Source organism: Cervus elaphus, chromosome 5 (assembly GCF_910594005.1).
Source record: "Cervus elaphus chromosome 5, mCerEla1.1, whole genome shotgun sequence".
NCBI classification, from domain to species: Eukaryota; Metazoa; Chordata; class Mammalia; order Artiodactyla; family Cervidae; genus Cervus; species Cervus elaphus.
The window spans coordinates 133,842,960-133,855,339 of NC_057819.1; the positions used below are offsets into that span (position 1 = coordinate 133,842,960).

Below are 12,380 nucleotides of genomic sequence, written 5' to 3' on the forward strand. Positions count from 1 at the left end.
ATATATATGATATCACTTGTATGAATCTCCAGAGATTTAGACTTGAGTGAAAATGCCAATCCCCAGTCTTACTTACATAATTACACTTATACAATGTTCTGGAAATGACAGAATTATAGAAATGAAAAACAGATTAGTGGTTGTCAAGGATTAAAGATGGGGTGAAGCTGGAGGAAAGTAGGTGTGGCTCTAAAAAGAAACAGGAGAGGTCCTGGTTGGTGATGCAGTTACTCTTTATCTTGCCTGTATCAGTATCAGTATCCTGCTTGAGATACTCTACTCTAGTTTTGTAGAATATTATCATTGTGGGAAACTGGGTAAAGGTAACATGGGGCCTCTGTATTATTTCTTACAACTACATCTACAATTATCTCAAATAAAACATTCGGTTAAAAAGTATGGTGTTACAGAAATTCATGGCTATTAGTTGCTTTGAATAAGTGAAATGAAGTAAAATAATTTCAAAAAACATGATAAAAGACAAGAAGAGAATATTTTTTGAGGAATCCTGAATGTGGATGTATGATAAATTTTATAATTTGCTTTTAGACCCAGGAATATTGAGGGAAGAAATCAGATAGAAATGAAAAAAAAAGAAAAATGAACACATACAATTCATACCATTTACAGTTATAGTTTCAGATTCTTTTCAGTTACAAGGGGCTATAAAATATCTTCTGCATCAAAAATGAAATAGAAAGCAAAAAAAATGTTTAGGATATGTATTGAATAAAAGTTGTAAGTAATAGAGTAAATTTAAACTTTTTTAAAAATCACGGACAAGTAGACAAGTTAGCTTTAGAAGCTGTGTTTACAGTAAGTGCCGACTCCAAACCAGTGTTGCTCTTCACACCAGTGGAGGGGAAGCGTCACCTGAGCTCTGAATCCAGGACTGAGCTGAACACACACATCACGTTTCCAGGGGCCGATTAATTCCCATGCTGTCTCCACCTCTCTGACAGCCTCTTCTGCCATTCAACATGCATGGAGGAAAGCAACCCTATTGAGTGAAAGGATGGATGGATGGAGGGATGGATGGATGGATGGATGGATGCCACCACATTCTGAAAGTCAGATTTTTCACCTTTGTGTATATTTTTATTATGGAAAAAAACCTGTTAATAATCATGACAAATTTCCATATCATACACCTCTCTTCTAGAAAAATGGAACTGTCTCTGGACCCACTGGGTCTAACACTATTCTTGGATTGAAAAGCAGCAGCAGTTGCCCCCAGAATATTCTCCTTCAGGGAAATAGCCAGACTGTGTTGTTTGCTCTGACGTGCAAACTGCACAATAAATTACTCCTACTTCAGATCAGATTACTCCTGCTGTACCAGGAGCTAGATCATTAAGGTCAAACAGACATTTAGTGGAAATAAAGACATCTCCTACAACGGGAATGGAAGACACAGATCCACAAGGAACATTATTAACAATCTAAACTAGCTTTCTTTAACTACAAGTAAAACTTTGCATTTTGGTAAACACTTCTGAAGCCTTAAATAGATTATGTTTTATATGGAAACTATGGAGGCTTCTGGGTTTTTTCACAGTGAAAATGAAAAGACCACACTATTGCACTTACGTCAACAACTTGATACTTAACAATGCTATGGACCTCAAATGCCCATGGCAGACAAGAAAACTGTTAAGAACAGGGTTGTGTCTTGAGCTATAGCTTCTAAACCTTCCATTTCTTTTTACACGATACTACAATATATAGACATTGGAGGTACTAAATAAATATTTGCTGATTTACTGTTATTTGAAGGAATTATCTCTTCCTTTATGGATATAAGATAAATGCACATCAACAAACTAATGGAAAAAGTATAAAGAAGTCACAGAAGAAAAAGACAAAGTAGAACAAAAAAGAAAGGAAAATATGGAAAGTTGAACAGATAAAGTTGTGACTCAACATTTTAAGGAGGAAAACAATGAGTTAACGGGGGATCAAGGGAGGACATCTCGTCCACAAGCAAGAGGCCCTCGCTGTGGCGACACTCAAGCTGGCGCATGAGCTGGTTACCTGACCTGACGCGTAACGAACACTACCGTCCTCTGAGGCCGTCTGACCCCCACGTGGCGACGTGGGAGTCCTGGAACAGAAGAGACGCTGACACCCTGTGACGTCCAGCACACGGCTCGCTGACTGACAGGCAGGGATGGCTGCGCGACCCTCCCAGGAGAATCTGACGCAGGCCTCTGTGATCCTAGACATTCTTTTTGGCCTTTCTCTAAATTATTCCTGCTTGGACATTTGGAAAAGCTCAGAAAATGGGACTTGCTCATTCCCTGGGAGTCAGCTGGACACACTGTGCCCAAGCAAGCTCTCTTCCTAAGGCAGCTTCTCGGGCCAAGTGCCCTCCTGGCCTTTCTTCCAAGAAAGCCCTCATGGCTCAAGGCTCTGCCCTGGACCTGCCCAAGGGCGACCATCCTCCCCACTGGACTGCAACACGGGTCCTCCAGGAAGGAATCACACACACTGTTTGAAACACGGTGAGCGCGCAACACTTACTGACTACATCAGTATTTTCCAGCGAAAACTACAGGATGATATCTAGTGATAAGTAAGGCCTCATCAACTTAGCAAATTATTAGAAAAGACAAATATATATAAAACATATTTCAATGTGTATGATTAGGTATCATAAAACAAAACCTCTGCTAAACAATGCCTGTATAATAGTCCATTTTTAAATATAACAGCTGAAACATATCATTACCCAAATTCCTCAAAAAAATCAACAGAGGAATTTCTAAATGTCCTAAGATCTAAATCTTATTGTTGTTATTGTTGTTTTTAATCTGTTTTCATTTAAGAGGAGGAAAGCATCTGAAACCACTAAGCTCTCTTTCTTACATTCCTATCACTTAAAAACAGCTGAACTGATTTTTTTCCTTTTTTAAAAAAAAACAAAATTCATTGGCTAGTAATAAAATTCTGAAAATAGAGATTCATGATGGAAAACTGACTCAAACTAAACCACAGCAAGGTTATGATAAAAAAATATAATGCTTGGGTTTTAGTCACTTAATTTGGCTCACAATTTAGAATAAGAGTATTTTTAAAAATTAAATATATTACACTTTTACTCACTTCAAAGCTTCCTCAAGTTTATGGATTTTCTTTTGAGCATCTTCTTTTTCCTTATCAAGTTCACTCTGTAAGTCGTGAATCTGCCATGACAAAGACATATAATTTACTAAAAGACAAATCAAGTTTCCTCAAAGGACAAATACAATGAAACAGTAGTCTTAAATCCATTTTTAATATAAAATTAGATTTAGATTTTTCAAGATAGAGGCTTGGTTAACCATAATCATTTACCATAAAATTATTTTAATACTGTTCTTCTGATAATAACTTTCTGGTCAAAGTTAATCATTGTTTAAATGAGCCTGCATGTGGAATCCCTATAAAATAAACTGATATGTAAGAAATTAAAAAACAGAACTTCTGAATTTTTTTTTAACATTCCACATTAACCAAAGGAAAGTAATCTAATGAGATACGGGAGAATACAAAAAATAACGTCTCTATTTGGCTTCCCTGGTGACTCAGACAGTAAAGCATCTGCCTAAAATGCAGGAGTCCTGGGTTCAGTCCCTGGGTTGGGAAGACCCCCTGGAGAAGGGAATGGCTACCCATTCCAGTATTCTTGCCTGGAAAATCATTGGACAGAGGAGCCTGGCGGGCTGCAGTCCATGGATGGGGTCACAACGAGTTGGACACGACTGAGCGACTGAGCACACACAGACACATTCCCCAGACACACACAGGCTGTGATGAGACAGCCGCCTGCCTCCAGGATGATCTCCCCAGCCATCCTCTGAGTCTGCGGAAGTCGCCCAGGAGCACCGCTCTCCGGGGGTGGTGCCCTCTGACAGGTGGTTGGCAGCCAGGAGGCGGCGGCCACGTGAGCACCTCTGCAGGAAAGCTCTGCGTGAGCACGCGCAGACGCGCACGCGCGGCGTGGGCCCAGCAGGGACGCAGCGCAGGGGCCTCACACAGAGGAGGGAGCTCTCACGGGAGCCCCGGGGCGCAGGGCCCAGCCGAGGCCGCTCAGCCAGCGGGGACCCCGCGCACGCTCCTGCCGGCCACGCAGCTGAGGCGGGGTGTACAACTGCGGGCATGAGAGACAGGAGAGAGTGAGATCAACACACACACACACAGGGCCACACACACAATCATACAGACGATCACATACACACACTCATACACTAACACACACAACCACACACACACAACCACACAATAATACACACAATCACATACACACACTCATACACAGCCACACAATCACATACACAACCACAATCACATACACACAACCATACACAACCACATACACACAATCATACACAACCACACACAACCACACAATCACACAATCATACACAACCACACACAATCACATACACAACCACACATAATCACATACACACAATCATACAGACGATCACATACACACACTCATACACTAACACACACAACCACACACAACCACATACACACAATCATACACAACCACACAACCACATACACACAACCACACACAACCACACACAAATCACATACACACACTCATACACAACCACACACACTCATACACAGCCACACAATCACATACACAACCACAATCACATACACACAACCATACACAACCACACAACCACATACACACACTCATACACAACCACACACAACCACACAATAATACACACAATCACATACACACACTCATACACAACCACACACACTCATACACAGCCACACAATCACATACACACAATCATACACAACCACACAACCACATACACAGTCATACACAACCACACACAACCACACACAATCACACAATCATACACAACCACACACAATCACATACACAACCACACACAACCACACACAACCACACAATAATACACACAATCACATACACTCATACACAACCACACACACTCATACACAGCCACACAATCACATACACAACCACAATCACATACACACAACCATACACAACCACATACACACAATCATACACAACCACACACAACCACACAATCACATACACACACTCATACACAACCACACACATACACAGCCACACAATCACATACACAACCACAATCACATACACACAACCATACACAACCACACAACCACATACAATCATACACAACCACACACAACCACACACAATCACACAATCATACACAACCACACACAATCACATACACAACCACACATAATCACATACACACAATCATACAGACGATCACATACACACACTCATACACTAACACACACAACCACACACAACCACATACACACAATCATACACCACACACAACCACACAACCACATACACACAACCACACACAACCACACACAAATCACATACACACACTCATACACAACCACACACACTCATACACAGCCACACAATCACATACACAACCACAATCACATACACACAATCATACACAACCACACAACCACATACACACAATCATACACAACCACACACAACCACACATACACAACCAGACAACCACACACAATCACATACACAACCACACATAATCACATACACACAATCATACACTACCACACACAACCATACACAACCACACACACACAATCATATACCACCACACAATCACAATCATACACACAATCACATACACACACTTATACACAACCACACACCCTCATACACAACCACACACACACTCATACACAGCCACACACATACACACAATCATACACACACACACTCATACACAACCACACACACAACCACACACAGTCACATACAACCATACACAACCACACACACATACACAGTCATACACAACCACACACACTCATACACAACCACACACACAATCACATACAGTCACAAACCTTTTCTGACACTGAATCAATACTCCTCAAAAATACCTCTATTTAGCTATTTATTCATTTGGACAGAAGCCTAACTAAAAATCCATGTTCTTTGGCTTTTTCCTGTTGTAATTCTCTTTCGTTTTTCCCCTCGGTGTTTTAGGGAAGTAGGTAGATAGGTAGGTAGATAGGTAGACAGGCAGGCAGACAGACAGAAGGTAGACAGATCAGATCAACCGCCTGGGAGCTGAAAGCCGCTCCACGCAGGCGGGAAAGCCGTGCTGGCCGCGGGGTGACGTCCGCAGCTGAAGTCAGCCCGTCGTCCCCTCTCCGCCTCTCCCCTCTGACACTTCCGGGAGCCCCCGCCGGTGAATTTCGCAGTGTCCCCTTCTGAAGGACCTCCTTCTCGGAGAAGCCTGCATCGCGCTCCGCGGAATCTTGAGTCCCCATCAGCGCGGTCTGCCACGGGAGAGGCAGCGGTCACCTCCGCCAAGTGTGGCCGCCACTCCCTGACCGGCGGCGCACCCCAGCGCCTGGATCCAATCCACCGCTTCCAAACCAAGAGCGCCAGTCCCAAGGCAGGCGTGGGACGCCCTGGGTGGGAGGAGCGGAGCCTGCGTCAGCGCACAGGCTTCTGAGCCGGGGTTCCTCGAGGGGAAGCGGCTCCGCACCTGCTTTCCTGTCCCGGCGCCCAGCACAACGCGGGGCCCACACGAGAGGGCAGGGCATGCTGTCCTGGGTGTCTGCTCTCCACTGAACATATCTGCGCCGAGCGCCCTCGGGCTCTCGGGGCTATCCTGCCGGTGTTACCTATCTGCGAGATAGTGGGGGACAGGCAGCGCGCTGCCGGCCTCTCCTCCGGCCCCACGGGCAGTGGGGAACACGCCGCAGAGCCGCCCGCTTGCGGTCCCTTCCCTGCCGTACGCTGTGAACACCAAATACGAGTTTTAATCACTTAAACAATGAAAACACGAAGCAGACAGCCAAGATAGAGCATATATTCTCAAACATGGGAGTGTTCTACAAACACTGACCGATGGAGCTGGAAGCACATTTACCGTGCACCTACCAAGTGGAGATTTCACTTCCTTGCACCTTAAGAATTTAAGTTATCAAAAAAGGCATGCTAGTATAAACAAGAGAGAGACTTGCTACATGTAAGGAAACATATACGGTGGGAGACATCAAGGCACAAAAAGCACGTAGAGCCAGGGCAGGTTCACTGCTGGACCTCTGGACGGCCCACCGTACTTCCTAACCAGCCTGTCCACCTCTGCCTCTCGATGGGACAAACTCGGGACCTCGGGTGCCATGACTTCTATCAATCATTTCACTGTGAAATTTCATTTTTTGAAAAACTTCACTCAAGACACCTTACCTCTCAAAGAAAACCAGGCCAATAACTGTTGGAAAACACTCCACAATATATGTAAAACTATGTAAATTTTACATTAGTCTAACCTAATTAAAAGAATTATATACATGTAAACACCATTCCTAACACTTTTGAACTCCATCAGGCCTCATGGCGACACAGTGGCCATGGGTCACAGTCATAAGCAGACGCTTTAGCTCTAGCAGTTTACAGCAGACATGCTTAACATCTGTCCCGTGAACTTCTTTCAGTAAACAGCACCATCTTTTAACTCTCCAATGCCTGTTTGGAAAACAGGTAGTAGGTTATTTGCAGGAGGCAGGTGTTTCCTTGCTCGTAAAATCATTTAGCTTAACCATTTCCTGATTTAACAGATTAGGACACGTCATCAAACAATGACATTTAGTTTTACTACCTATTCTCTGTTTGATGTTCAGAGATCTTAGGAGAGGCAACAGCCACCAGAGATCAATAAAGACCATTCGATAACGTGTGGGCTTAAACCAGGGGGCATCTGATGTAACTGCTCCTCTGACCTCAAAGCAGCTGGCCTCTCTTGAGCTGCTCTCTTGTCGGCAGGAGGAAATGATGTCATTCAGATGGCATTTCCTCCTCCGGAACAGACACTCAGAACTTGGGTTTGCACAGTTACTGAATGCGCACACCTGTAACACCGTCTAACAGACAAACGCCCTGTGCACCCCTCTCTGCTCTCAGGTCACACATCCCAGAGCGAGGTGAGGCTGGTGTCTGCCCTCAGAGGAGTCTGAGGATATTCCCTGAGGGGGCACAAGGCAGCAGATCTTCAAGGACTGAGATCACAGGTTTAATACAGAGAGAAGAACAGATGTCAATTTAAAAGGGCAGATTGTGGAATTGAGTGTAAAACAAAAAGCAACACGCTGAGCGACATTTTCTTCCAATACAAATACTGTTAGAACATACACAGTGTGAACAAATACGCTCCTTTTTCTTTACAGAAGGTGTTATTTTAAACACATACTCATTTGAAAAGACCCTGATGCTGGGAAGGATTGAAGGTGGGAGGAGAAGGGGATGACAGAGGATGAGATGGTTGGGTGGCATCACTGACTCAATGGACATGAGTTTGAGCAAGCTCTGAAAATTGGTGGTGGACAGGGAAGCCTGGCGTGCTGCGGTCCATGGGGACACAAAGAGACACGACTGAGCGACTGAACTGAACTGAACTAGTTACTGTTACTTGAAAGAGAGGCCACTTGATAGCTCACAGACAGGGAAAGGCTGTGGTTACCAAGATGCCTGATTACACGACTGCGGTCTGCTCCCTGAAGCGACACAGACTAGGACGGGGAGGAATCGATTCTAACGCGGCTTCCTGTGCGTCCACCAGGCGGGGGCTGGTCCCGAGTCCCAGGGTTACTCGATTCTAACGCGGCTTCCTGTGCGTCCACCAGGCGGGGGCTGGTCCCGAGTCCCAGGGTTACTCGATTCTAACGCGGCTTCCTGTGCGTCCACCAGGCGGGGGCTGGTCCCGAGTCCCAGGGTTACTCGATTCTAACGCGGCTTCCTGTGCGTCCACCAGGCGGGGGCTGGTCCCGAGTCCCAGGGTTACTCGGTGGCTGCATGGCCAGAAAGGACAGCGGTAGGAGACTGTCTTCCAGCTCCGTGCCTCCCAGCCCACAGCTGGATGCTGTGAACCGGGGTGGCCTCCTCTGGGTACCGGGGCTCCGGGGCCCACAGGGGTGCAGACACCATCTCCCAGGAGGACGGCTGCCAGCAGGGTAACAGAGCAGGAGGCCAGGGAGGGGTCCCTGACGGATAGGGAGCCAGTTACCCGCCCATGGTACCAACAAGGGACTAACAGGTATACCCAAGGGTATGGATGCCTCAGACGGTGGGCAGTGAGGCTTATGATAGTATATATGGTCTTCTTTGGGGAAGTCAAATATTAATATTTATGAAGCTGCAAAGCTCTAAAGTGGAAACCAAAAAAAAAAATTCCTTCTTTCAGGGAAAGCAGTATTTCTCCCTCCTGCTCAGATATCATTTTGTAGGCATGAAATATATTCAGTATCTTGCGTTGAACTGTATTAAAACTGCAGGGGGAAAACTTTTTTAGCAATAAGAAAACTTATTACACTTTTTATTAAAGAGCACATACTTAGGTCCACGCGCGTCACAAGAAACCCGAGGCCCCCGGAGAGCAAGCTGCACGGCCTGTCCCCTCAGCCCCTCCTCCACCCAGGGCCCAGAGAGACCGCACTCCGGGCGGGCAGTGAACACACGTCCCAGGGGACGGTACACACACATCAGACGCGATTTCACGGCATTTTAAGAACTTTGTGCCACACAATCTGTCTGATTAGCTGAGGGGGTAACCTTTTTCTCATTTTCCATTGTGTATGTATTCTACAAGCGGATGAATTTGGTGGATATTAGAACTGTAAATAATCAGAAAGCAGCAACAAAATCTCTGCTATCTCAACTACGGTTATAGAGCAAACAACAAACTCAAAACAGAAGTTCGGAAGTCACAGGCCCTGTAGGACTCTGTACTCTACCACTGAAGGGGTGGACGGGTGGCCGTGGACACCCACTTATCACTGATAACAAGGACACCAGCATGCATCCGCAGAAACAGTCACTACTCTAAATGACAGGAAATAGTTACTAATCAACTGTTTTTACTAATCAGTTGCAGTGACAATTCTTTCATTGTTTTATATTCTTTGGTTAATTATTTAGAGTTTTATTACACATATGATACAACAGAAAAAAATAACTCCCATCAATTATATCGTATTTTTAAACTGGTAAAAACAAAATATAATTTCAAAGGGTTATTATGAGAGGTGAACATAATAATACTCTTCACTCATTAAATGAAACACAGAAGTGGTATATTAATGTTAACATAATTAAGAATCAAACTGAAGAAGCTGTTCATAAACGTGAAAAATAAAGAAGCAAAATTTGATTACTGGTTAACTGAAATAAACCTAAAATACAGTCTACAACACATGGCTTTATAGAAATTAGCATGGACTCTTAACTGTCTCCTTTGCTATATAAGTGGCTTACAGCTTCCCACAAAATATATTACCTTTTTCTCAAAGGTGCGTTTTAAGTGACTTCTCTCCATTTGAAACTTATTTTCTTGATCCTGTGAATAATAAATATTTATCTTTATTATACTTAAAATCGCTTCTAGGGTCAATAAAATTAGTAATCTAATGAAACAAGTCAATCTCTTTGATGACAAACTTATTTGAGTTTTGCCTACCAGTAAGTGAGTCCTACCTGTCCGGTTTTCTAAAGCACAAACAGAAACATGAATAGCTTTCTGTTGGAGACCATAAAACGTCCATTTACTGAAGATGTTACTACTCTCAGAAGCACCTACATTCCAGTGAGAGAGACACTTTCTGACCCTTAGAATTAGGAGACCACTTAACAATGATCGAATGAATCAATATGAAAATAATGTTTTGTATCACATATCAGGGTTTGGTACTTTTTGACCAAAAGAGAAAGAGAGAGGGTCTGAAAGGAGTGAAAGCGGGGGTTCCCTGGCCGTCCGGTGGTTGGGACGCCGTGCTTCCACTGCAGGCGGCACAGGCTCCACCCCTGGTCAGGAAACCAGGACGCTGCGTCCGCTGGGCGCGGCCAAAACCAGACAGATGCATGCACAAGAGGAGGAAAGAGAAAAAGGGAGAGAGAGAAACTGTAGAGAATGGCAGACAACAATTTAAAGAGGAAATTATTCTAAAATAATAGTATATCTAAATAAGGTTTATTTTTCAAACTAATCTCGTAAGAGTAGACTGTCCAAATTAAAATTGCTCTTCTTACTCTATCACATTAGCATCTACTTTTGTTAAAATAAATAAGATAAGAAATGATACAGTACAATAAAAGAATCATAAATGGTTACCTGCATTTCTGAGCTTTTTAACTGACACTCACTTATACATATATACCCAGAAAAGGACGGGTGACTTTTAGCCATTGCTCTGTTTAAAAGCACGGGACTCACCTTGAGCTGCTGCTTTCTCTGAAGTTCTGATTCCTGTAATTGCTGTTTTAATTGACAGACGTTCTGTTCTAGTTCTTTAATCATACCAGATGCCTAAAGAGATTTCAGGAAAATAATAAAAAATGAAATTTTGATTTTTCTATCATCCTCCAAACTTCCAGTTGAATAAATTTACTCTTTTTCTTCCTGAAGTTTTAATTAGAATTAAAATCATCTATAAATGTGAATTTTACAAAAATTTAAGTTAAAAAATCTTTGAAATGAAAATATAAATTAAATTCATAGTATTTAAAGTTATGAAAATATTGATATAAAAATAATAGGTAAACAGAAAACTTTTTAAACATTAATTTAAAAACCAAATCCATTGGAATAGTTATTAGGTTGGTGCAAAAGTAATTGCAGTTTTTGCATTGGTGCAATTTGCCATTTGATATTGGAACACATTCTAAATAAATGTGATAGTTATGTTATACATCATTTTAATGCACATTTTTCATTTTATGGGGGGTTTTTTGCTAATGACTTATTACTTGCTGTTTATTTTATATTTATTTTAAACTACAGAAAAGATGTTAGACAAAAAGCAAATTCGAGTGATTTTATTATCTGAGTTCAAAATGAGTTGTAAAGCAGCAGAGACAACTTGCACCATCAACAACACGTTTGGCCCAGGAGCCGCTCACAAACGTACAGTGCAGTGGTGGTTCGGGAAATCTTATGAAGGAAGCAAGAGTCCTGAAGAAGAAGAGCATAGTGGCCGGTCATCGGACATTGACAACGACAACTGACAGCCATCATCGAAGCTGATCCTCTTACAACTACACAAGAAGCTGCCAAAGAATTCAACGTCAATCATTCTATGGTCATTGGCATTTGAAACAAACAGGAAAGGTGGAGAAGCTCAGTCAGTGGGTCCCTCGCGAGCTGACCACAAATCAAAAAAGTCATAGTTCTGAAGTGTCTTTTCTTCTGTGCAACAACAATGAACCATTTCTCAATCAGATTGTGATGTATGATTAAAAGTGGATTTTAATACAACTGGCGATGACCAGCTCAGTGGTTGGACCGAGAAGAAGCTTCAAAATA

At 43.0% G+C, this 12,380-nt stretch overlaps 1 protein-coding gene across 4 annotated transcripts in view; it reads right to left on the reverse strand.

Annotated features, from left to right (window-relative positions):
- The window catches only part of CEP112 (centrosomal protein 112), a 301,353-nt gene that overhangs the window by 209,818 nt on the left and 79,155 nt on the right, over positions 1–12,380 (reverse strand). For all 4 annotated transcript variants that reach the window (XM_043905758.1, XM_043905757.1, XM_043905759.1 and 1 more), the window contains 3 exons: positions 11,292–11,384; positions 10,359–10,418; positions 3,106–3,185 (listed from right to left, as the gene is read on the reverse strand). In XM_043905758.1, coding sequence (XP_043761693.1) covers positions 3,106–3,185; positions 10,359–10,418; positions 11,292–11,384 — 233 coding nt within the window. The remainder of the gene's footprint in view (positions 1–3,105; positions 3,186–10,358; positions 10,419–11,291; positions 11,385–12,380) is intronic.